Source organism: Bufo bufo, chromosome 9 (genome assembly GCF_905171765.1).
Source record: "Bufo bufo chromosome 9, aBufBuf1.1, whole genome shotgun sequence".
Lineage (NCBI taxonomy): Eukaryota > Metazoa > Chordata > Amphibia > Anura > Bufonidae > Bufo > Bufo bufo.
Window position 1 is genome coordinate 84707720 of NC_053397.1, and position 27999 is coordinate 84735718.

The following is a 27999-nucleotide window of genomic DNA, read 5'->3' on the forward strand; positions in this document are numbered from 1 at the left end:
GGGGAGCCATAGATGGATGTTAAGATGTAAAGAAGATAATTAGAAAATATAGAACAGGGTACCCAATAGATTATACACCTGATGCGTTCCAAGGTACGTTCCACGACACCGGAAGTAACTTCCATAGCGTCCGGAAGTTCCATGTGGGTTTTAGGCGCTGGCGTCTGAGCCATTAGCTGCATAGCTCTGCATCCACCGGACGTATTTTGTGTGGGCTCCCCAGTAATAGTGAGTAATCTAACCTGGATCATTGTATTATCTTACTTATCTTGTGTTAGCTATATGGTCAATATACTTTTTATCTACTTTCTAGGCCGTTATCTTCAGGCTGTCTCATTTGATTCGTGGGGACTATCTTGTCCCACTCATGTGTCCGGGAGCTAAGTATTATCATTTGACATCGGTTTATTTATCTATCTCTTGTTCCCTACCTTGTTTTATGTTTACTTCTGTATTAGCCCCTGATGAACCTTTATTTAAAGGTGAAACGCATCGGGGTCATTATACCATTTTGTGGATTGATTAGCTTTATCTATACATCTAGGAGCTCATATTGCTCCAATATTTTTTGTTATTATTCTGATACCACTGTTTTAATATTACCTATTTTTGTAGGCTTATAATAGGGGTATATCAGTCTGTCTTAGGTACGGGGACAGGAAACCTCCACCATCAGGGGGCAACCCTGGGCTAAGGAATATCTAGGGCGATACAGGGATAGTTCACCATCCCGCGAGCTCCCCATTATATATACAGTACAGACCAAAAGTTTGGACACACCTTCTCATTCAAAGAGTTTTCTTTATTTTCATGACTATGAAGGCATCAAAACTATGAATTAACACATGTGGAATTATAAACATAACAAACAAGTGTGAAACAACTGAAAATATGTCATATTCTAGGTTCTTCAAAGTAGCCACCTTTTGCTTTGATTACTGCTTTGCACACTCTTGGCATTCTCTTGATGAGCTTCAAGAGGTAGTCCCCTAAAATGGTCTTCCCACAGTCTTGAAGGAGTTCCCAGAGATGCTTAGCACTTGTTGGCCCTTTTGCCTTCACTCTGCGGTCCAACTCACCCCAAACCATCTCGATTGGGTTCAGGTCCGGTGACTGTAGAGGCCAGGTCATCTGGCGCAGCACCCCATCACTCTCCTTCATGGTCAAATAGCCCTTACTTTCAAAGTTTTCCCAATTTTTCGGCTGACTGACTGACCTTCATTTCTTAAAGTAATGATGGCCACTCGTTTTTCTTTACTTAGCTGCTTTTTTCTTGCCATAATACAAATTCTAACAGTCTATTCAGTAGGACTATCAGCTGTGTATCCACCTGACTTCTCCTCAACGCCACTGATGGTCCCAACCCCATTTATAAGGCACAAAATCCCACTTATTAAACCTGACAGGGCACACCTGTGAAGTGAAAACCATTTCAGGGGACTACCTCTTGAAGCTCATCAAGAGAATGGCAAGAGTGTGCAAAGCAGTAATCAAAGCAAAAGGTGGCTATTTTGAAGAACCTAGAATATGACATATTTTCTGTTGTTTCACACTTGTTTGTTTTGTATATAATTCCACATGTGTTAATTCATAGTTTTGATGCCTTGAGTGTGAATCTACAATTTTCATAGTCATGAAAATAAAGAAAACTCTTTGAATGAGAAGGTGTGTCCAAACTTTTGGTCTGTACTGTATGTATCTATATACTATATGGTATCTTTCCTGTAGTGGGAGTTTTTCTATTTGTTATAGCTATAAAGCAATACATTTTTATATGGGCACACTTGTACCCTTACCCATCTATGTGATATAATAAAGGTATTTTTTAGATTTTCACATTAGCCTTGATATTTCTATTTACTAAAATAGACATGTCAGAGGAGCTTACAATTCCTCTTTAAATCTGGGAACAATGTATACCATTTGGACCCCAGTGATCAAACTTTAATCCCCAAGACAGGCTGTAAGTAGTTAGTTCCTGAAAACACCTCCAAACTAACATGTCACTGTAGAATCATTTAGCTAGGTTTGAGATTTGTAACGAATTGGAGTGATTATCATTTTTCAGAGTCATTGTAGAAATGAATGTGCTAATCTCTAATGTGTATACATGACATGAATACTTATTGTAACCACCTATCTCTTGTTGCCTTAGCCCAGACTTTGTCAGAATGGAAGTATTTGTAGTGGTACAGAGGGCCATGATTGCTCATGTTCTTCAAATACATCAGGAAAGGCATGTGAAGGCCTTATGTGGTGCCAGCTCACTCAGTGTCCTTCTGGGTCTGTCTGCCAGCCTGTACCTGGAGGATATGAATGTAAGTACAACGTTTTTGTACATAAACACAAATTATCTAGTACTTAATTCTCAAAATAATTCAGGGGGTACGATTTCTCCTTATGGAGAGTGCCTAATAGGTGCGAGGAGACTTGTAGGCCAGCCAATGCTCCTCTAGGAAAAAGGTATGCAAATTCGCCCTTTCTCCAAAAAGGAAACTGAGTCTCTACTGCCACCAGATGTAAGGTAGCCATTCTATAAGGCAATGCTGGGCCTTTTAAATAGAACTTCAGACATAATTTAGAATAAAAGCTAAGCCAGGACGTTATCTGCAGACAGCTGTTTAAGGGTGATTGCCCTGAGAGCCCCTGACTCACCTTGCGGCTGGCACCTGACTGCCCTGACGTCCCTAGACGGGTTCCTCACCCGTACGCCGATCACGTGCCTAAACCCTGGCTTTCCCTAGGATGAGCCCTGAGTAGTGAACGGGGCGGTGAGATCACTAGTCCGCACCACTGACACTAAGAGGAAAACACCAAGGAGAGGACAGACAATACAGACAAACATATAATCCCAGGTGGGCGACAACAACAGACCACCAAGGCCCAACAGGGATCCGGAGGGTAATGTTCTGCAACAACAACCAGGGAACACAGCTACACAGCTCCAGTGGGTCAGTATAGAAGTCCAGGCAGGAAGCTCTATATCTGGCAACCAGAGAAGTGGGAGATGGGAATATAAGGAGGTTGGGATTGCTGGACAAGAAACAGCTGAGGAGGAGAAGCTACGGATCCCTGAGTGAGCCAAAAAGGGTTGCAAGGCAAACCCAGAAAGCTACCATTACGAAACAGCACTGTCTTTGTACATCGAGCGCGCAGCCACCCGCTGCGACTTCCTGACCCCGGGTATAACGGAGTCAGGCGTGGCTCTTGACACCCTCGTGACAGACTCCTTATGTTTACTAGGTGCTCTCCATAAGAATATTAAACACAGAGAGGAAATGCACCAAACAGAAATGCTACTGACTATACTGGGAAGTCATAAATGCAGGTATTAAAAGCTGAGACTTTCGCCAATATGTTCCAGTCAGGAAAATATCGGAGCCCATCAATGCACCACGTCACGGTCACTCAGCATGGCAAAGGGTCCTAGCCGCTACTCTAACTATGGTGTGAACACGGTCTGGGGGTGATATAATTCAGCTCACAGCCAAGCTTCCACACAAAGGCCCAGCATGAATACTGTGGTAGTACAATGTGAATGAGGCCAGGCTGTGAGCCACACCTATGCCAGACCATGTGATGGAGGTTACCAGGTGCAACAGAGTGTTTGAACACACTCAAATCTAACAAGACAGAAACACAGAAATGAAGTGGCAATTCTGGAGGAGCTGCTCAGCCCCTGACACTGTGGCGTGTCTTTTATTGGGGGAGCAGCCCGACCGCATGTGGACCGCAATAATCGACTAACCCCAGCAAAATATGCATACAATGGAGGATGTCGACGCGGTCCACATGCACCACAAGAAGCAAACTACACAGAATGTAGCAAATAAACATATGAAACACAGAGAGGAAATGCACCAAACAGAAATGCTACTGACTATACTGGGAAGTCATAAATGCAGGTATTAAAAGCTGAGACTTTCGCCAATATGTTCCAGTCAGGAAAATATCGGAGCCCATCAATGCACCACGTCACGGTCACTCAGCATGGCAAAGGGTCCTAGCCGCTACTCTAACTATGGTGTGAACACGGTCTGGGGGTGATATAATTCAGCTCACAGCCAAGCTTCCACACAAAGGCCCAGCATGAATACTGTGGTAGTACAATGTGAATGAGGCCAGGCTGTGAGCCACACCTATGCCAGACCATGTGATGGAGGTTACCAGGTGCAACAGAGTGTTTGAACACACTCAAATCTAACAAGACAGAAACACAGAAATGAAGTGGCAATTCTGGAGAAGCCGCTCAGCCCCTGACACTGTGGCGTGTCTTTTATTGGGGGAGCAGCCCGACCGCATGTGGAACATACTGGCGAAAGTCTCAGCTTTTAATACCTGCATTTATGACTTCCCAGTATAGTCAGTAGCATTTCTGTTTGGTGCATTTCCTCTCTGTGTTTCATATGTTTATTTGCTACATTCTGTGTAGTTTGCTTCTTGTGGTGCATGTGGACCGCGTCGACATCCTCCATTGTATGCATATTTTGCTGGGGTTAGTCGATTATTGCGGTCCACATGCGGTCGGGCTGCTCCCCCAATAAAAGACACGCCACAGTGTCAGGGGCTGAGCAGCTCCTCCAGAATTGCCACTTCATTTCTGTGTTTCCGCTCTCCATAAGAAGTAGTACTGCCCCAAATCCTGACAAAGGCCTCTCATCCAGTTAAATTTTATGTGCAGCGAGCACCTCCCCAGGGCCCTTTAAGAGTACTAGTACTTGTTTCGTGATGCCAGTTGCAATGAAGCAACAAGGGCACAGGACCCCTTTTAGTGATACAGTAGATGGTACCCAGGTGTAGGCATGCCAGAGTGGTGTAGGGTGTCCTAAATGTCCCTTAATGTTAATGCATGTGTCACGGTGCTCCTACCTGAATACGCTGGACCCCAGGTGTTGGCCCCGAAGCAATGAAAGGGGGGTTGTTTATGAAGGGGATGATGAAATAAATTGAGTCCAGACCTTGTGATGAAGTTCAATAGCAGCTTTACTTTGCATAAACGTTTTCTTCAACAGTTTCAGGCTTTGTCTTAGTTCACACGGGATAGCCAACCAGCAATCTGGTTATGGAGGTATGGTGTACAGAAGGCAGTATACAGGGGAGTATGAAGATGTCTAACCTGTCCCATTCTCACCCTGAATCACTGCTCAGCCCAGGGACGTCCCCTGATGGTGGAGACTCCCCGTCCTCGTTCCTGGACTGACTGCCCTACGTATACCCTCCTCTCAATAAGCGATATCTGGCTGTCCCGCATAAATAACGGACATTAACTGTGTCACAGCCAAACGATGCCTGTGTAGATCACAGCCCACATAGATGAAACACTGATATAGAAGTGCAGAGGAAAAGATAAATCCTACAGCACCATAATGAGAAGCCTGAAGGGAATATTTTGATGACACTATGTTCCCAGGCTATTTCTCAACAATACCCCGACGCGTTTCCCCTCTTATTAGGTTCATCAGGGGGTCAGAAGACAGTCATGGGTAAACCGTTACATAAGTAGATAGTCAAAAGATATACTCATGATACATGTGGAGGACATAGGATCGGATACGCAGATGCTGATGTATATGTGGGACCAAACGGACCATTAGATAAATCCCACCTGTAAATAAAAGTTAGAGAAATATCAAAATAGGCCCTCTTGTAAGGTTACTGGTATTTCAACCCAAAAGGGGGTCACTTACTTATATTCATGGTCCGCCAAATTGGTCAAAAGCCCATTTAGATGAGGCCATATTATCCAAGGACTGAAAAAACATATAGTATAAAATTCCATGTCAAAGTCCAGATAAGTCAGTCAAAAGCAGACCAAACGGTCCCCACTTACATTTCTCTGGCGTTCCGACAGCTTCCTATGTCTCCAGATGGATACACAAACCGAAATGCCTACCTCTCTAAATACCCCCTCCTCAGCTGATTTGAATCTGGTGCTTTCAGAACGCCAACCACGTCACTTCCGGTTTCCTGAGGTCCCTGTTTGCCTCACTTCCGGTCTATGGACCGCACGTGTACCGCACTTCCGCCCAATGGAACGCAGCCGGACGTCACATCCGGTTCCACGATACTGCCGGCTGATAGTCTATTCTGGCCAGCAATAAGCCGCGCCTCCACCAGTAATTGGATCGCAAACAACAATGGTATCCGATCCCGTGGAACGCATCACCCTAAACACTCAGGTACAAAGTTCAAAAGAGATTCCATCTATGTTATCAATTGATGGATGATTATCCGGTGATGAGATTAATATGATATATATCAATACTGCATATAATAAGTGTGTTGCAGTCTAATATATCCACAGAGCGACATTGTTATTAGGGAGTAACCTATAGAAACGAGTGACTCATATTCAGCTGGATCAGCGCAGATGGCATTAAATTGATTATATATTGAGGATAATGGAGCATATAGGGGGGGGGGAGGTCGGTAAGAGCCATAGCTTGATAGAAAAAAAGGGATGTTACACAATATTTCACTTGCAGTACATGCCCAAGATAAAAGGCACCACTAAGCGTATATTTGATGAATAACGCTTAAAATTTAATATTAGGATACTAAAGGTATCCTAGTCTCTTTATCCTGATTTATATCTTCACCGAGTAGGCTCATCCGTGTTCAGGGAGAGCACGCTGAGCACATATTCCATCTAACCTGTTCATAAAAAGACTGCAACACACTTATTATATGCAGTATTGATATATATCATATTAATCTCATCACCGGATAATCCTCCATCAATTGATAACATAGATGGAATCTCTTTTGAACTTTGTACCTGAGTGTTTAGGGTGATGCGTTCCACGGGATCGGATACCATTGTTGTTTGCGATCCAATTACTGGTGGAGGCGCGGCTTATTGCTGGCCAGAATAGACTATCAGCCGGCAGTATCGTGGAACCGGATGTGACGTCCGGCTGCGTTCCATTGGGCGGAAGTGCGGTACACGTGCGGTCCATAGACCGGAAGTGAGGCAAACAGGGACCTCAGGAAACCGGAAGTGACGTGGTTGGCGTTCTGAAAGCGCCAGATTCAAATCAGCTGAGGAGGGGGTATTTAGAGAGGTAGGCATTTCGGTTTGTGTATCCATCTGGAGACATAGGAAGCTGTCGGAACGCCAGAGAAATGTAAGTGGGGACCGTTTGGTCTGCTTTTGACTGACTTATCTGGACTTTGACATGGAATTTTATACTATATGTTTTTTCAGTCCTTGGATAATATGGCCTCATCTAAATGGGCTTTTGACCAATTTGGCGGACCATGAATATAAGTAAGTGACCCCCTTTTGGGTTGAAATACCAGTAACCTTACAAGAGGGCCTATTTTGATATTTCTCTAACTTTTATTTACAGGTGGGATTTATCTAATGGTCCGTTTGGTCCCACATATACATCAGCATCTGCGTATCCGATCCTATGTCCTCCACATGTATCATGAGTATATCTTTTGACTATCTACTTATGTAACGGTTTACCCATGACTGTCTTCTGACCCCCTGATGAACCTAATAAGAGGGGAAACGCGTCGGGGTATTGTTGAGAAATAGCCTGGGAACATAGTGTCATCAAAATATTCCCTTCAGGCTTCTCATTATGGTGCTGTAGGATTTATCTTTTCCTCTGCACTTCTATATCAGTGTTTCATCTATGTGGGCTGTGATCTACACAGGCATCGTTTGGCTGTGACACAGTTAATGTCCGTTATTTATGCGGGACAGCCAGATATTAGAGGAGGGTTATTGAGAGGAGGGTATACGTAGGGCAGTCAGTCCAGGAACGAGGACGGGGAGTCTCCACCATCAGGGGACGTCCCTGGGCTGAGCAGTGATTCAGGGTGAGAATAGGGACAGGTTAGACATCTTCATACTCCCCTGTATACTGCCTTCTGTACACCATACCTCCATAACCAGATTGCTGGTTGGCTATCCCGTGTAAACAGTATTTATATCTGTATATCGTTTGTTTCACAATTTCTTTCACTGGTGAATCACAAAGGTGGTTTTATTTTATTTGATTAAATCAGTAAAAGTTACGTTTTAAAGGGTCAACTCTGCTGGAACTTTCTGTACTTTATGACCCCTTCATAAATTATTTATTAATTCAGCTGGATATTTATTCTTTGTCTTAGTTCCCAGCAGGCTTTAGCATTAACTCTGTCAGGCGAACAAACTCAACTCAACTGCTACATCTGGTGCTCTCTGGCTCTGCTGTGTTGACAGGCTGACTGAATAACTTTGTTTTAACTGTCTGCTGGAACTTCTGTCTGTAGTCTGACTCTAGATTTGTCCAGGGCAAACTCCTCCTGGCTTTAGAGGCTCCAAGCGGTGGCCTCCACATCCAGAAGAGCTGAAGGTGCTCTAGCTGGCTTGGGCAAGGCACGTCCAGCAGTGACTTGCACCTTCTGCACACCCTCCCTTGGCAGAGGGTAAACTAGAACTGACTAACTAGAACTCCACCCTCCCTGCAGCAAGTGGGACATGCCCACCACACCACAGATGGGGGGTGGTAGAATGGAAAGAAGGGTTCCACTCTCTATTAATGTAGCTCTGCCATGCTTGCTGACACCTTCTGATGAACCAGGTAAATTACATGAACAAGAACAGTTACCAACATTAGAAATGCACAGTGTTTAGGACCTGACATAAATACACATGATGACATGAGGTTAACCAATAAAGACAGTAGCGAGGTGCAGAATTGGTAATGCCATTCTGGAGCGTTACATTTGTACATCTTTTGAGGGATTTTTTTTATTATTGTTGCATTGTACTCATTTTGAGCTAAAAATATAAAAATAATTTTTTTAATTGGTCTTTATTAAAAATATGAAGTCCTTTTTTTGTACAGAGCTGACATGCTCTAGTAGCCTGTGGATTTTCCTTTTTTTTTTTCCAATCAGACCAGAAGTTGAGGGACTCATTTTCTTTGCTCTCCGACCTTATAAACACTCATTATAGCTCAGTTCTTATCTTACTGATAAGAGTGTGACTTAATAAGTGTTTATTACCTCTCAGTAGTTTAGATATAAGGTTTATTAGATGACTGGCACAAAGTGAAAGTAAAAGTACCAGTCACACGGCTAGAAAAACTGTTAACCCTTTGTGACAGAACAGTTCAATATTTTTAATAAAGGCAAATAAAAAAAAATATTTTCAGCCAAAAATGAGTAACATGCAATCATTAAAAAAAAATTGCCTCTGATGTTGTACATAGACTTTAAGCCAGTTCTCTCCTTTCTGCGCTGATAAAGGGCAATCACCCCGAAACAGCTGTCTGCAGATGAGATACTGGCTTAGCTATAATCCTTAATTATGTCTCAAGGCCTGTTTAAAAGGTCAAGCATTGATTAATAGGATAGCTACCTTACATCTTGTGGCATTAGAGGCTCAGTTTTATATTCTTTTTGGAAAGAGAGCTAACTTGCAAAATAATTAAAGAAGCATTGAGTATGAGTTATACAAGTTATACAATTTCACTATCCCTAAAAGATTGGAATAACCTTCCCCTTTTTTTCTTTTATTACATTATACAAGTTGCACCAGTTTCCTTCAGACAGAAAAGAGAGGGAATTGCTGGTGTGTTAGTGATTCTGGCACATGGAATATGTTAATTTGTCTATTTTTGAAAACTCAAAAATAAAGAATACAAAAAAAAAATCTTAGCGTTATATACAGTAGTTTTTGTGGGTCTGCTTGTTACGACTACTATCTATGTTTGTCCCTCCAGTCTTTATTCACACAAAACTAATATAGTACAAATCTGGCATTTTGATAATGTACAGTTAAAGGGACAACATGTGAGTATGACCTGAAGCTAGTCTATAATAAGTCCTTCAGAATACAATAACTTCTTGTTTTCCTGTTTTTATTTGGTATAACAGGTATTTCCAATGCACTCTTCAGTGGCAAAGGACAAACCATCACTTTTAGAAGTAATGGGAAAATAATGAGGGACCTCACCAACCTAACCATCGGCTTCCGCACCATAAACTCTGAATCTGTGCTCCTGCATGCCCAACGAGAACCCGAAATCATTAGGGTTAACATCCAGAACAAATTTCTACATTTTCAACTGCAAAGCGGGAATGACCTCAATCCAGTGCGTCTATCTAGTAAGGAATCAGTGGGGGACAGCCAGTGGCATACTGTCACCTTATCAATGACAGCTCCTAGATCCCAGTCCTCAACATGGCAGATGGAAATCGATGGAAAGCCAGAGAAAACAACCAGTTCACTTGCGACAGGAAACCTGAACTTTCTCAAGGAGGGTACGGATATTTACTTGGGTGTAGACATTGACAGAATGGAGAGAAACTTTACCGGATGTCTTGGCACAGTTCTCATTGAAGGAATACACTTACCATACTTTGCAGATACAGATTACATGATGGTTAAACCACAAGTAGAGCAATTTGTAAAAACCTCTCCTGAGATTGTTGACATCAGATGCCTAGTGTCTGATCCCTGTGCCTCTAACCCATGTTTGTTTGGAGGCAGTTGCCGTGATGTCTTCACCCACCCAGTCTGCACTTGTCCTAAAGGAAGAAGTGGAGACATCTGTGAAAATCAAACCACAGAGTGCCTGCCTAACCCCTGTGCACATGGCAACTGTACTATTGAAGCTGACGGTTACACATGTGAGTGTGAGACAGGTTACACTGGACCTAATTGTGACTTTATTAGCTGTCATGGTCATCTGTGTGCTAGAGGTGCCACCTGCATGGCGGGAGCAGATGGGTACTTTTGCCTCTGTCCAGCTAATGTCACTCGGCAGCACTGCAGGTGAGAACTGAGCCAATCTCATGACCTTGTATTCAGAGAGTATGTGGTGTCCATTGTGTTACGTGTTGTGCATAGTCGCAGGTTGTGGAGTCCATCCATCTGTGTGTAATAACATACCTGCACCTTCATTCTTATGTCCTTCACAGTTTGTCCTCAGAATCTGAAAAATCCGCTCGGAGTTTGGTAAGAATGTATGTATCATCATCTCCACACAATGTGCGTATGTGCCTTAGCTCCATTAGCTTCATAAACCCTTTAGCTTTACTGCTGCAACACTCTGCACATGTGTCTGTTATTCCCGTAACCTAAAGGGGTTCAGAGAAAAATATATAACAAAGACCTGTCCAAAGGTTGTATATGGTGTTGCTATGTGCAATCCATGGTTCTATTTTTTAATTTTAGTATTCAAATGAAGCCAAGGAGCAAAACAAGGCACAACCTATGGACAGGTGTAGCTGGTTATCTAGAAGAAGGCGGCCATGTTTTACTAATCCTTCCCCAGTTGTAAATAGCTATTTGACAAAGCTTCATCTTTAAAATCCTACTTATTGTATTTGTAGCTTGGCTATATTAGCTGAGAGACATATGTATCTCCTCTTAAAGAGGTTTTCCAGGACTTTTCTACTGATGACCTATCCTCTGGATAGGTCATCAGTATCTGATCGGTGGGGTTTTACAGCTGGAGACCACCGATCAGCTGTTTGAAAATTCACAGGCACTCACAGTAGCACCACGGCCTTCTCACAGCTTTGCCTACGCAATGTGACATCATGTTTATTGGTCACATGGTCTAGTTGCAGCTCAGCCCCTTTGAAGTGAATGGGATTGAGTTTCAACACAAAGCACAGCCGCGAAAGAAGGCAGTGATGCTACTGTGAGTGTCGGTGCCTTCTCAAACAGCTGACTGGGGAGGTAGTTTCTAGTAACAACACTGAAGAAATATTCCAGATGATCACGTGACTGCATATATACTACAGTTTATTCAAAATCATGTATTTTTTAATAAAATGTTACTGACTTGTCAACCAGCAGTCTAGGGGATCACCTTGACAAAATAGATTAACTTCCTTCCCATGACTTCAGCCAAATAAATATTATTAACTTCGATTAAAACAAAAATTATTTTTATAAATTATGAGGAAGAACTTTATGTTCAGTAGTACAATTGTATGAAAGCATACCGAACATAAAAGAGGTTCCCAGGACCCAGTGGCTCCCACAAAGCCACCTTAATTACACATAACATGTCTGTAAGAGAAAGTTGTGTGGATTGGTCTCCCAGGAACCCTGTTAGATGACGCTCCTCTTCTGAAAATCCAGTTTCCACTGACGTCACATTTCTGGCCAGGCTTATGGATGGAACATAATTTCCACTAGAGACGGGCCAGAACTATTCCTCTCCCTGTCGCATGTGCAAACTCCTGAATTCACCTCACATGCACAAGGGTGAGGACTAGTTGTAGCTCCATCCAAAGCAGAAGTGATGTCCTGTGCCTGGGCTGGAAATCTGTAGTAGGATTCTCAGAAGAGGAGCATTGTGTGAGCGGATTCCCAGAAGGCTGATCCATGCAACTTTGGAACGGTAAGTTTATCAAAAACTTTCTTCCACAGGTGTGTTCTGTGGGGATTTGCTTTATGGGTTCCTTCACATGCGGCAGATTTTGTGGCAGAAAATTCCACGGCTGAAAATCAGTTCCATTCATTTAAATAGGGAAGAAAGCATATAGATTTATGCAAGCCTCATTAAGGTGAATGGAACTGATTTTCAGTCGTGGAATTTTCTGCAGAAAATCTGCTGCTTGTGAAGGCACCCTGAGCATACCTTAAATCACAATCACTCCTCATGGAGCTGTAGACATTAATTAAATAGACTGCAGCCATGTATTTGTTTTCCAACCATCTGCATAGTCCCTATCTCCATACGGACTAAGTGGGGAGGGTCTTTCTGGTGTGATGCCAGTGCTGGTCTCATCACTCTGGGCCAATCGGATGCATCCCCACATCTGTTGGGCATGCAGGAGCACTATTCTTCCAGACCTCTTCATAAATATGCACACCAAGCTGGTTCAATTGTACATGTGTTCTTAATGGTCAGAAAGCAATAAGTCGCTGTCACGCACCTTTGGCAGTGGTTGATCTCCTGTGAAAACAACACATCTGGCATGGTGACTAACCAACTTGCTCAATCCTTCTTTCCCCCAATATCTGCGATTGGGGTAGAATCAGGACACTCCCATGTACAGTTGATGATCAAGAGATCCTGCTGAAATTGATGGGTTCAGTCAACATTCATCTGTTGTGCATGGGCACATCAAGTAATTTACTTTTACAGATTTGCATTGCCTACATAGGAAAGATCGGTTTACACAGTGGGATGTTCAGGCCGTTGACGATAATCTGCCCATCTAACTGTGCTGCAGATCACCCGATGACTAAGCAAAATGCAGTCACCTCAATCATCATTTCTGGGCAGCAGATTGTACTGTGTAGACAGCACTCTGCTGCCCAGGAACAATGATTTTGTATGGGAACAGGTGATAGCAGCAGCGATCACTCGTCTTTAAACTGCGGAGGTGATCTCTGCATCTAAATGCAGCGCTTCACCTCCATTAAACGAGAAGCTGATTGTCGGGAAGGAACGTTTCCTTTCCGACAATAAGGTAGTTGATTTTTAGAAAATAAGGTTGGCCAACCTGAGTTGTGTGAACCATGCATAGTGCTACTTGCTCCTGCGCCTGTTGTATGGGACAAGCTACCATGTAGCCCTAAGCATCTACAACTGTTCAGTGTGTGTTCAGTACTCTGTATTGTATCCATTCCTACATTCTGCATAGTCTCTTTTTCTGATTATTGCAGGTTTCATGTAATGCCTTCCATTTTCTGTGGGGATGAAAAGAAAAACATAACCTGTTACAACTACAGCAACTGCACTCAGGAGAAAGGAGTGCTAGGATGTTCTTGTCAACCTGGATTTGTGGGAGAGAGGTAAGTCACATCGTAGCCACCTACAATATGAATTATATGCATATATCAGATTAGCACCTCCTTATAGTGTATTGTAATTAACCCAGAGAGTGAAAGGGCGTTCCCTGACAACTAGCCTGAGGCATGTCCCTGGTTAAAACCATGGAGGTGGTGGATCTCTGGAATAGGTCTAGGGGAACACCCTGAATACAGCAATAAAGTGTTATTACATTGGTGTATTATTACATGCTGATCAGCCATAACATTAAAACTGTGAATACTGTTGATTATCCCATTACAATGAAAACTGTCAAGAGGTAGGGCATATTAGTCAGTTCTTGAAGTTGGAAGCAGGATAGATTGAAAAGTGTGAGGATCTGGTTGACATAGCCAAACTGTGATGGCTAGTCTACTGGCTCAGAACATCTCAAAAGTAGCAGGTCTAGTACGGTTTTCTGGTATTCCATGGTTAGCGCCTACCAAATGTGGTCCAAGGAACGACAACTGATGATGAACCAGCAACAAGGTCATGGGCTCTGAAGGCTCAATAATGCACATGGAGAACAAAGGCTAGCCCATCTGGTCTGATCCCACAGAAGGGCTAATATGGCATAAATTGTGAAAAAGGCCATCTCTGGCTATGGATAGAAAGGTTTCAGAACACACTGTGCATTGCATCTATCCTCTTATGGGGCTGCATAGCCTCAAACTGGTCAGAGTGCCCATGCTGACCACTGTCACTAACTTGTACCTCCAACGGCAAGTGCTCATTTGAAATAGCCCATGGACTAATGGAAGAAGGTGACCTGGTCTAAAAAAATAGCACTTCCTTTTACATTATGTGCATGGCCGGATGTGTTGCTTGTCTGAGGGGAGATCACATCCAGATAAAATATGAGAACAAAGCAAGTTGTTAGAGACAGTGTGATGCTCTGGTCACTGTTTTACAGTTAAACCTTGAGCCATTCATGTAGATGTTACTCTGACACGCAGCAGCTACCTGAATGCTGTACCTGCAGATTACTTCACGGCAATAGTTCTACTACTGGCAGCAATTTCATTCAGCAGGATAATGCATGCTGGTGCACTGAAAAAATTGTTCAGGAATAGTTTGAGGAACATGAGAAAGGGTTCAAGGTGATCACTTGGTCTCCAAATTCCCAAGAACTCTATCTAAAAAGAAAAGCTTAGTCCATGGAGGTCCCACTTTGCAACTTATAAGAAGGGTTGTCCAGTGGTCCTTTGTGTCTAAGAGCAGAGCAGTGGGAACCTAGTAAGTGTTGGAATGACATCATCAGGGAATTGGTGAGGGTGAATATTGCTTCTTTTCTAACCCACTGTGAGCTATATATAAAAAATGTAATACTGCTGACAACTCCTTTAAAGGATCTGCTGCTAATGTTTTGGGGCCAGATACCACAGAATGCCTTCAGTGGTTTTGTAGAACCCATGCTTTGGCAGATTAAAGCTGTTTTGTTCCACAAGGTGGATCTACACAATGTTTTGGTTGATCGATATAGGATCATTAGGAATTGTATTATGGCACCATGTAAAAAAAAAAAATGATGTGCAGAATATAGAACTTTAAACTCCTTGGGCTGCAATTATGTCATAAACTGTTATACTGCTTTCTGGCATTTCAGGTGTGAGACTGACATTAATGAGTGTGAATCAAACCCCTGTCTGAATGGGGGCGTCTGCCAGAACATGCCCAATCGCTTCCATTGTATTTGTGATATGAACTTTGCTGGGGATATCTGCGAGATTGATGTAAGCGATCTGTCATTCTATGTGTCTATGCTATTGTGGCAAAATCTGTTCCAATTATTATCCTACCTGATCCTGCGCATGGATGATGAACCAGCAGTGGAGTGGGGGGAGCAGGACTATGAGGACTAACAGGTGGTGGTGTCCAGTCAAATGAAGCTAGAAGTCTATTCTGATCCACATATCATTCAGGATCCGGCGGGGGAACAGCTGCCGGATCCGTGCTAACGCTAGCCCACCGTGCCACCAGAAGGCCGCTCCAGCCCCATTCACTATAATGCAGCACACTGCATTTTTTGCCCGGCTGCCTCTCGGCATGCTTGCCGGATTTCCGGCGGCACCTGGGCTAGGGTTAGCACGGATCCGGCAGGCTGTTCCCCTGCCGGAACAGCCTGCCGGACCCTGCTGCCGCAAGTGTGGGAGTAGCCTTATCTAGTATATGCCGAACAACAGCATCTGCAGGAGCGGGAACTGATGGTCATCCTACAATTTACAGCATATTGATACAGTCGTTTCCATATCGCCCATACACACTTAATTGAGAGTCACCATGCATGACCATGTACAGTACCTGTGTTCTGTTAGGCGTCCCAGCAGTCATACATCGGCTGGTCAGATATCTTTAGGACATCAGCGTCTTTCAGGGAAAAGCCCTATAATACTACAATTAATGTTAATATGTTCTGTTAATGTACAGGGGCATTTTGCTTTTAGCCAGTAGGGTTATATGTAATAAGCACTAAATGGGCCCACGGTCTGCAACATAAATAACCTGAATCCCTGGAAAATGAGAACACTTCCAGTGCTTGACTTATACATCCAGTGTGCTAATAATCACTGGTGTATAGGCCATAACCAAATTAAATGTGACTATTTGGTATGTCAATTAGGGGCATATTTATTAAGAAGGGGTTATGATAATGCTGACATATAGAATGAACATCTGACAGTGATGTAGTTACTAAAAGACTGTTGAATTTAGTGTACAGTGTCCAGGATTTTTAAGGCTTGTTATGTAGTCCTGATGTGCCATTCATGCAGACATGATCACTACATCCAATCCCTGGTCTCAGCAGTCCTGTACAGGCATCACTGCAGAGGCTGCTGATTGACTGCAGCAGTCACCTGTGTATGTACTGCACATCATCTCTGCAAGCCGACAAGACCAGCAGCCAGGGGCGGACTGGGATCTTAAAGAGGCCCTGGAAAAAATACCAAAAGTGGTCCCGTTTTGTAGTCGGGTCCAAATTGATGGAAGGCAGGGCCAACACAAGTAGGCAGGGCCAGCAATACCATATTGTGGCACATTATACCACCTCTACAGAGCCAAATACAACAGTACATCACAAAATACTGCCAGCAGCACAAAATACATCCCCAAAAACTTCCAATGGCCGGTCGTAAGGAGGGCTCAGGTAGCCCCCTGGAAATTTCCCTGTAAGGTTTATGTCCAATCCGCTCCTGCCAGCAGGGACCGCAGGAGCAGTGGCTCTGGAGTTGCCGGGATTTACCAGGTGAGATGAATTTATTTTAAATCATTGTCTTTAGTAAAAAAAAATGTACAATCCTGGACAACTCCTTTAAAGGGTAACTGAGTTTTCGTAAACTTTGGAATTATCTTAGAGACATATCAAAAGTTTTAATCAGTGTGGGTCCAAGATTTAAGAACTCCTCTAATTGCTAGATCGAGAAGAAAGAAGCGGGTGCACATTGCTCTCTCTCTCCTCGCTGCAGGAGATGAGATCAATAGAAGTTTATGGGCCCATCTCAATTCTATCTCCTGCAGTGAGGAGAGAGAGCACAATATATACCAAAACTCAGTAACCCTTTAAGCCATCTCAGATTTCTGAAATAAGATTAGTAGCTCTCTTACCAGTGAAATACAAAACTAACCATAATGCCGCATACCAAATGTCAATGACCTAAAACGTAAAATAACTTCAATAGATTTAGAGACTAGCTCAAGACGTGAGTGTTTTCTTCTCAAAAGATTGTCTTCACGTCACTGTGTTTTCACAGCTTTTTGTACTATATGTTTGTATCGTTATTGTGATATTTCTGTTATGTATTCTCTGTATATTAAACTCTATTCTCAATGTTACCATTGAATGTTTCACATCTTTTCTCATTCTTTTCTTTGCCATCGTCATCATCATCTCCATCATCTCTATAGATCATCAGCTGTTGCTTCTGCAAAGAAAGTTCATTCTTTATAGGATGTATTGTTTAGCAAATGTGTTTTCTGTATTACTGAAGTTCCCCACAATTGTCAAAGTCTCTGCTAGCAGTCACTCAACGGAGACCTCCATTGCTTCCTTCCAGTTGATAAAAATCTCCCATGATTATGTGATGTACAGAGGAGTATGACTGATTACAGTTACAGTGAGGGTACTGCCACCATGCAGTGAGAACCATGTCCCCATGCAAGCCGAGGTGTTATTACGTTAATGCAGTACAACCAATCATTCATTGTTAATGGTCTTGGGATTTTTCAGGTTACCATGTTGCTTTTCACAGCGAACACTGAATTAGCAACCAGTTTCTAATGGTCACAAAGTTCTTACCACATAGCTGCTGCTCTGCTAAACCATACCCAATCCATTGGCATGGTTCATGACATGTCATATTATGGAGGTCTTCTACCATAGAAGCTTTGGTCTAGTGTAGAATACGGTGTCTCTTGGGGCATCATATGGCAACACACAGAGTGTGCCCAAAGGGACACTGTGCCAGGTGCATGAGCCCTTACATAATAATACAGCCCTTACAATGCTCCATTTATAGCACAACCACAATATGGCATCCCACATGTACATATAAATGAACGTGCATACCTGTGTCCAAATGGCAGTCAGCATCACAGCTCTCGTCTCCTTACTTCTGGGGATAAGTACTATTCAGTGTCTGCATTTACAATGTACAATATTCAAGATGTTACTACTGATTGGGTTCAGTAGGTCTTACTGACCATGGGCATTTTCAGGGGAACATACACACCGTGCAGATGGTTTTCAGGATATACTAAAGAGCAAAGCCCCTGTTCTATGAAGGTGCAGTTTAACACATAGTTTGATGGGAGCCTGTCACCTCCCAAATAGTTATTAAACTAAGGCTAGGTACACATCTCCATTTCATTTTCCATTCTTCTGATCAGTAAGCAAGAAAACAGACAAAAAAAACAAGCATCTGTTATGCTCAGTTCCACTCATTTTGCATCCATTTTAAATTAAGTAATTTTTTATTAACATATTTTAAATTTTACAAACACAAAACCCCAACACCCCCATACCCTCCACGCTCATAACATCTTGATGATGCTTTCCATCCTCCACATTCCTCACCACCTGACCCCACCATCATGTCTTTATGATAAATACATGCTCCTTTCCTACAGCACTCTCAACAATACTGCGTTGAATCTTTGATCCTGTGGGTAAAATTAAATTTTGTCATGAGACACAACTTCCCCTTATTAAATAGTGGAGACACATTCCCTAAATCCTGAAAGAGACCGCCAATCACGGATAAAGCTACACACATCAGGCATTAGTACTCCTCACACTAGTCCCAGACGGCATCTCTAGAGTTCCCTGGATGCCAGCCCTGGGGCATCCATCCAAGGAGTCTATAGTTTCTCAAATATGGTCATAGCACCCCTTTTCCTATAAACCCCTCGTTCCAAATTGATTAGCCAGTTTATCTTGGCTATATATTCGGTTCTACTAGGACTACACATCTAACCAATGCTTGGCAATCAGCTTGCAAGCCATATATAACATTCTGGCCACCGCTATCTTTCTGCGTTCAGTAATTGGCAGATTCTCTACATATCCCAATACACAAACAAATGGGGTCACATCCAATGTAACTTCGTATAGAGAGTTAATGAGATGCAGCACAGCGCGCAAAAACATCTAGCATCCATGCCGGACAGAATACACCAAACACTGACCAGACACGGAACAACAACTAGATGTACAACAACCCCTGAACATATACCCACACCAAACAAAACAACAGGTAAGGTAGGAAAAATGGAGGAGACATAAGGAAGACATTGCTGGAGACATCGATGTCCCACTAGGTGGTCTTCACACAGAAAGATGGAACATCCAGACAAGGAGCATAACTCCAGCACACACCAAGGCTGGAGTACAACTGACTCTTGGCCATAAGCAACAGGTATAAGAAGCACCTAGTGACCACACCCAGCAAGGTAGTTAACCCCTCCAGCGCCAGACAGGAAGGGGGAACCAAGAGAAGGGGAGAAAAGCACATACAAGCCGACATCAATGTGTTCAACGGCATGCACGGCAACGTGTCACGCGCACAACACCGAGGCCGTGACACCCGGAAGGCATGGCGCAGCTGTAAATACCTATAAGAGTCCGAGGACAGTAAACAGACAGTTTCCGCCTGAAGTTGCTCATAAGTTTTGAGAACATTATTATCAAAGAGTTGGTGAACTCTGATAATGCACTTATGATGCCAACCCCCCATACCCTGTAGGGAGCCCAGATGCGGCAACCATGGAGTGTCCCATATTGAAGTATACTGCGTGATGCTCTTTATGCCCTGTAGGTCCCTCACTTTCCACCATGTCTTATGCAAGAGACGCAACGTAGGGAATGCCAAACCTGACATTTTCAACTTATCTGCCTTTAACGCTTCGTATAAGTTTGGTACCACCAAGAATCCTTTCAGTAACCTACTTTGGGTATCTCCCTCCTCCCTTTCCCAGTCCCTCATATGTTGAAGTTGGGCGGCTAAGAAATACACCCATGGATTCGGAAGAGCCAACCCCCCCTCACTTTTACATCTTTGCAGTGTCTCCAGCCGCAACCCTGCCTACATAATTCCCCCATATGGTTGCCTCTCAGGGAGCTCATATGGAAGGGGAGCTCCCCTTCCATATGAGCTCCCTGAGAGGCAACCATATGGGCGAATTTTGTAGTAGATAAAGTAGCTGTGGCATCCAGATCATCTTAATAAGATGAATCCGTCCTACCACTGACAGCGGCAGCTTTGACCATACATGCATTTTCTGTTTGAATCTGCCTATGAGGGGGGATAAATTCAGCTTCTCATATTCCGTGAGTTTCCTAGACGCCGCCACCACCCCCAAATACTTAAATTCACTCACCACCTGCAGTCCTGACTGAGCATAGATCACAGAGTTATCTACATTATCTATAGGAAGGAGGGACGATTTGCTCCAATTAACAACCAAACCAGAGCAGCGCCCAAAAACACTGATCACATCCATAATCTCTGCTAGGGACTCCCTAGCCTCGGACAAGAACAGCAAGGCATTATCCACATATAATGCAATTTTCTCCTGTGACCTGCCTTGGTTAAACCCTACAATCCCATCATGCCTCCTAACAATAGCCGCCAATGGCACGATGGCGAGGGCAAACAGTAACAGAGACAAAGGGCATCCCTGCCTGATTCCCCTGTAGGCCTACCATATAAGAGCTGCACCCATGCTATGAAACTATCCCCCAAGCCAAACCTCTCCAGTACCTCCCATAGAAAGTCCCACTCAATACTATCAAATGCCTTAGGCGTGTTTGTTATGTTTTTTGCTAAATTAATAAATAAAAAGATACTATTAAAAGAATGCCTTAGGCCCCTTTAACACGGGCGAGTATTCCGCGCGGATGCGATGCGTGAGTTGAACGCATTGCACCTGCACTGAAGCCTGACCCATTCATTTCTATGGGGCTGTGCACACGAGCGGTGATTTTCACGCATCACTTGTGCGTTGCGTGAAAATCGCAGCATGCTCCTCTTTGTGCGTTTTTCACGTAACGCAGGCCCCATAGAAATGAATGGGATTGCGTGAAAATCGCAAGCATCCGCAAGCAAGTGCAGATGCGGTGCGATTTTCAAGCACGGTTGCTAGGAGACGATCGGGATGGAGACCCGATCATTATTATTTCCCCTTATAACATGGTTATAAGGGAAAATAATAGCATTCTGATTACATAATACATACTAAAATAGCGGTGGAGGGGTTAAAAAATAAATAAAAATAATTTAACTCACCTTAATCCACTTGATCGCGCAGCCCGGCATCTCCTTCTGTCTTCATCTTAGCTGTGTGGAGCAACAGGACCTGTGGTGACGTCACTCCGGTCATCACATGGTCATCACATGATCCATCACCATGGTAAAAGATCATGTGATGGATCATGTGATGACCGGAGTGACGTCACCACAGGTCCTGTTCCTCCACACAGCTAAGATGAAGACAGAAGGAGATGCCGGCTCCGCAATCAAGTGGATTAAAGTGAGTTAAATTATTATTATTTTTTTTAACCCCTCCAGCGCTATTTTTGTATGCATTCTGCATTCAGAATGCTATTATTTTCCCTTATAACCATGTTATAAGGGAAAATAATACAATCTACAGAACACTGATCCCAAGCCCGAACTTCTGTGAAGAAGTTCGGGTTTGGGTACCAAACATGCACGATTTTTCTCACGCGAGTGCAAAACGCATTACAATGTTTTGCACTCGCGCGGAAAAATTGCGCGTGTTCCCGCAACGCACCCGCACATTTTCCTGCAACGCCCGTGTGAAAGAGGCCTTAGCGGTATCCAGGGAAGAGATTACTCTATTCCCTGGGTTGTCCACCGGAATCTGCATATTTAGATATAGGCTTCTGATGTTAATCGCCGTGGACCTATCTGGCAAGAATCCAGACTGATCCATATGTACTAGTGAAGAGACAACTTTCAAGAGGCGCATAGCCAGCACCTTAGCCAGTATCTTTATGTCTGTGGGTAACAATGATATGGGTCGGTATGAATCCGGGAGGAGAGGATTTTTACCCGGCTTAGGGAGAACAACTATAATAGCCTCCTGCATGGATGCCGGAAGCGTCCCCGTTTCTGAGGCCTCCTGGAAAACCTTCAACAACTGGGGCAGTAAGATATCTCCAAACTTCTTATAAATTTCTACCGGCACCCCATCAGTACCCAGTGATTTATTATTTGCCATGGAAGACACCGCCTCTTCAATTTCCAGCAACTGTAACGGACCATCTAGGTACGCTCTATCTGAATCTGACAGCCTAGGCAAGGATACCCCATGTAGATATGATGATATATCTTCCCTATTACAACCTAGACGTGACTGATACAAATCAGCATAAAAGGAGCTAAATACAGACACTATGGCCTGGCTATCCACAATTTCCGTCCCATCCACCCCCTGTAAAGCGGTAACATATGCCGACGTGGACTTTGCCCTAGCCACAAGGGCTAGTAGGTGGCCCGCCTTCTCCCCCTCATCATAATACTTCTGTCGCTGGAAGGATTGCTTTGTGTGGGCAAGTTCCACAACATGCGAGTTATATGCATCCTGAGCCTCCTTCCAGACAGATAAAGACAACTGATCGCCCTTCTCCACAAAGTTCGCCTCCGTCACCCCAACTTGGTCCCTCAAAAATTCTCCAAATTGTCGGCTTTTAAGTTTGGCTCTACTAATCCCCTGAATAAGCACTCCTTTTAAGCAAGCCTTCATGGCGTCCCATACCACCCCGCTTGCGGCTGAGCCTACATTCAGCTTAAAATACTCCTATATAGTAGAACTACTGTAGGAACAGTCGATTTCCTGTAACCAAAAAGAGTTAAACGTCCACAGTGGCTGAGAGACGGGAACCACGTGTGCGGCGGACAGACGCAAAAACAAAGGGGAATGGTCAGACAAAGCCCTAGTCAAGTACTTCACCTCCACCACCTGTCTGCACACCAACTCAGATCCCAGTGCCAGATCAATACGTGATAAGGCCTCGTGCAATCTGTCGGATACACCACAAATCCATCAGGGCCAGCTCCTCCAACAATTTGCCAAAGGCTGAAACAGGGCCATCAGCATCCGCCTGTGCCCCCCCCCCCCATATCTATCCCAGTAGGGATGAATAGTATTATTGAAATCTCTCACCATGATGACTGGTATATCAGGGTTACTATTAATAAATGTCACGGTGCCTCTCAACGCCACACTGCTATAAGGTGGAGGTATATATAGTGATATTAGCAGGTACTCCTGCGTGAAGATGGTACAGTGCATGCAGATAGAGCGGCCGCCAGGGCCAATACTGGATGACTGGACCTGGAAGGGAATTGATTTATGGACCAGGACGCTAACCCCACGGGAATAGCTAGAGACCGCTTAGTGGAATGTATGACTCACCCATGACCTATGAAATACCTGTGCCCCCTCCTTTCTAAAATGGGCTTCTTGCAAACATATAATAGCAGGGAATTACAGGAGCAGATAATCCATCACGGCAAATCGCTTTGACGGGTCACCCATGTCGCTCACATTCCAGCTCAAAATATTAAATACATTAGCCATACTTGAACATCAGAAACATGACCCAGATGATAATATAACGTAATAGGAGCATTGTAGGTACTGGTGATACAGTGGCGGTATCGTACCAACAGACAGGCATGATATCACAGATACAGAGCATCAATACAGACATGGTAGAGAAGATCCCCAGAAAAAAAGAGTACCAGAAACAAAAACCAGAACCAAAAAATTGTGCCTGCATTGCATCATCTAACAGGCCGAGGCACAAGTCCTCCATGGAACCGGACATCTAAGCAACGTTTCAAACTCTCCACTTCAGCTGAGCGAGATTGTCCCCCACCATAAAAGGATACTTGCGCTCCATGGGCAGTTCAGTAGTAGAACAGTAGAGGGATATCTTTCCAATAGGTCGCTCATTAGCAACCAAGGGTACAAACTTGAGATAGACGGACGGCCATAATCACTCCTCCTGTCGCAGCCGACATTCATGCTGATCGATCCATGTGGCCGCATATTTCAGTGCATTGAAGAAATGAACAGATCCCAGAGCAGCCACCTGCAGACGTGCTGGGTACATCATAGAATAGGATACTTGCAGGGAACGAAGTCGCCGCTTGACATCCAGGAACTGGCTCCGTTTCTTTTGGACTTCGGAAGAAAAGTCCTTAAAAAATGCAATTGTTTGCCCGTTGATGGTGATTTCAGGGCGGTTTCTGGCAGCCCTCAAAATGGCATCCCTGTCTCTGTAGTGAAGTAATTTAATCCGAACAGGTCATGGGGGTGCTCCCGGCGGCAGAGGTCTGGTGGGGACTCGGTGCGTCCGTTCCACTGCATATAATGGGGAAAGCACCCCAGTGCCAAAGACGTCTTTAAGTCATGTTTCAAAGTAAGACGTAGGGTCTTGTCCCTAAACTTTTTCAGGAATCCCCAGAAGAAGTACATTGTTGCGTCTAAGACGGTTCTCCAGATCATCCGTCTTGGCTATCAATGCTGAGCTTTGTTGTTCATGGGTGCGGGATGCCCTGGTTAGAGGGGGTAGCTTATCTTCCACCTCACTGACACAACCCTCCACCTCCACCATTCTTTCTTTAACTTTCTGCAGATCATGGCGAATAAAGGTGAACTCTTGCTTCAGGGACCCCATTTGCTGCTGTAATGCTGTCAGGGTCACTCCACACCAAGTAACTGCCCTGAAGAAATCTTTTAGTGTCGGCTCTGCACTCTGGGGAGACATGGCCCTCTCCTCCTCTATCCTAGCTGCCTCACCAACCTCCATGGTGTCCACATGGGTTCCTCCTGCAGTAGACTGGGTTGTCTCCTCCACCTCCAGATCCTCTTCCACGTAGGGTCCCTGCAGCTCTGGCATCTTCAGTGGTGCCCTGAAGTTCGCTGCAGCCCTCGCAACCTCCGGCACACCTCCCGCTCTGCCCTGCTTCTTTACCGTGGAGAGCGTGCCAGCGCCATCTTGCGCACCGCGCTTGGCATTTCCCTCCATCTCCTTGCTCTTCTTGGCAGTTCCTCCGGCCAGGGGACCCATCCAGAAAGAAAACCGGGCATTAACAGCCAACAGGAAGAGAGTGCTGCCGGTCTCTGGGAGGCTCAGGTAAGCCCACGGAGCAGGCTATTTGCTGTAGACAGCAGGAGCTAACACGCGCTGCTGCCACTCACATTCCCAGCCAGGCTACACCCCCATTTTGCATCCATTTTAGCCATTTCCATCTGAGATCTGTTATTTTAGACGAAAAAAAACTTTGTGGGGGGCTTTTTGTACGTCTAAAATAAAGGATCTCAGATAGAAAAGGCTAAAACGGATACAAAATGAGCATAACTGAGCATAACAGATGCTCAAAATAAATGATAAATTTTTTTTGTTTTCCGTTTTTCTGATGGATCAGAAGAGCGGAAAATGAAACAGTGATGTGAACTGAGCATGCTGGCAAGTAAGACAGTATCCCCGAAGTGATGATGCACTGAATGGGGGGCGGGGGGGGGGGGCGGCCTTCCAAGGTGCATCTAAAACCGTGGGTCCGTGTTCTTGTGATGGGGTCGGCAATAGGGATGTGTGAACTTGTGTTTCAAGTTTGGCATACAACGGTTCGGGTTATCTAAGAATTTCGTTATGGATTCCGCTACAATGGACCATAAGTTATGGTCCGTGGTAGCGGAATCCATAACGGAATTCTTAGATAACCCCAACCTGTATGCCGAACTTGAAACACAAGTTCGCTCATCCCTAGTCGGCAATGGCAGACTTGGGGTTTAAAAGTCCAAACAGCTTTTATTTTCCATCCAAAACAAGACAGTGGCATTCAAGTATATTAGTCGCTTTTACCATACACAAAATACAATGAAAGCGTATTAATCCCTGAGTGAGGTCCTAGGGATAATAAAGTTCAAAGCAAGAAAAAAGGGTCAATCAGGCCCAATAAATCCCACTAAGGACCCCCCTAAATAGATTTTAGACTTTAAAACAGCTTTTATTAATTACAGTAAAATATATATTAAAAATAATTATCCACAGTGTGAAGTTAAAGGGGTTCTCCAAGAGTATAAAATGTCCCCTCATGTGCTGGGCACCCCACATGGAATATACTTACCCCGGTCCCCGCTCCCGGTCCCCGCACCGACGCTGCTGCTTCTTCCTGCACACGGATGAAAGATGAAAACATCTGATGTCGGGGGGGAGCAGCCATTGGCAGATGGGGAAGAGCCTGCCTAGCATCGCCGGTGAGGCTCGTCCCCGTCTGCCATTGGCTGCCCCCCCCCCACACCGGATGTTTTCATCCGTGTGCATGGAAAAGCAGCAGCGACGGTGCGGGGACCAGGAGCGGCGCTGGAAGCGGGGACCGGGGTAAGTATATTCCATGTGGGGTGCCCGACACATAAGGGGACATTTTATACTCTTAAGCCCCTTTCACATGGGCGAGATTTCCGCGCGGGTGCGATGCATGAGGTGAACGCATTGCACCCGCACTGAATCCGGACCCATTCATTTCTATGGGGCTGTGCACATGAGCGGTGATTTTCATGCATCACTTGTGCGTTGCGTGAAAATCGCAGCATGCTCCTCTTTGTGCGTTTTCCACGCAACGCAGGCCGCATAGAAGTGAATGGGGCTGCGTGAAAATCGCAAGCATCCGCAAGCAAGTGCGGATGCGGTGTGATTTTCACGCACGGTTGCTAGGAGACTATCGGGATGGGGACCCGATCATTATTATTTTCCCTTATAACATGGTTATAAGGGAAAATAATAGCATTCTTAATACAGAATGCATAGTACAATAGGGCTGGAGGGGTTAAAAAAAATAATAATTTAACTCACCTTAATCCACTTGCTCGCGCAGCCCAGCTTCATCTTTGCTGTGCACAGGAAAAGGACCTGTGGTGACGTCACTTGATCATCACATGGTCCGTCACATGATCCATCACCATGGCGATGGATCATGTGATGGACCATGTGATGAGCGCAGTGACGTCATCAAAGGTCCTATTCCTCAAAGAAGAAGACAGAAGAGAAGCCGGGCTGCGCGATCAAGTGGATTAAGGTGAGTTAAATATTATTTTTTTTTCTTAACCCCTCGAGCCCTATTGTACTAAGCATTTTGTATTAAGAATGCTATTATTTTCCCTTATAACCATGTTATAAGGGAAAATAATAAAATCTACACAACACCGATCCCAAACCCGAACTTCTGTAAAGAAGTCCGGGTTTGAGTCTGAGTACCAAACATGCCGAGTTTTCTTGTTCTCGCAACACACCCGCATCTTTTTCCGCAACGCCCGTGTGAAACCAGCCTTAGAGAACCCCTTTAAAATTATCATTCAGCCTCCAGTTTCCCACACATTCTTGGGAGTTTATCTACAGGGGGTTTTTGTGTGTGAGGTATCACAAGAGAAAAAACTTTGCAGCAGTAGTCTCTCAAGTATTGGCTATTACACGATATTGTAAGCAGGCATTACACTGCCGCCTTTAAGAATAAATGGGATCATTTATCAAACTGGTGTAAAGTAGAACTGGCTTAGTTGCCCATAGCAACCAATCAGATTCCTCCTTTCATTTTCTAAAGGAGCTGTCAAAAATAAAAGATGAAATCTGATAGGTTGCTATGGGCAACTAAGCCAGTTCTACTTTACACCAGTTTGATAAATGACCCTA

At 44.3% G+C, this 27999-nt stretch overlaps 1 protein-coding gene across 1 annotated transcript in view; it reads left to right on the plus strand.

Annotated features, from left to right (window-relative positions):
- Window positions 1-27999, plus strand: part of CRB1 (crumbs cell polarity complex component 1) — a 148653-nt gene that overhangs the window by 92412 nt on the left and 28242 nt on the right. Inside the window, exons 12-16 of the mRNA XM_040408758.1 lie at window positions 2156-2318; window positions 9880-10780; window positions 10927-10971; window positions 13637-13765; window positions 15388-15514. Coding sequence (XP_040264692.1) covers window positions 2156-2318; window positions 9880-10780; window positions 10927-10971; window positions 13637-13765; window positions 15388-15514 — 1365 coding nt within the window. The remainder of the gene's footprint in view (window positions 1-2155; window positions 2319-9879; window positions 10781-10926; window positions 10972-13636; window positions 13766-15387; window positions 15515-27999) is intronic.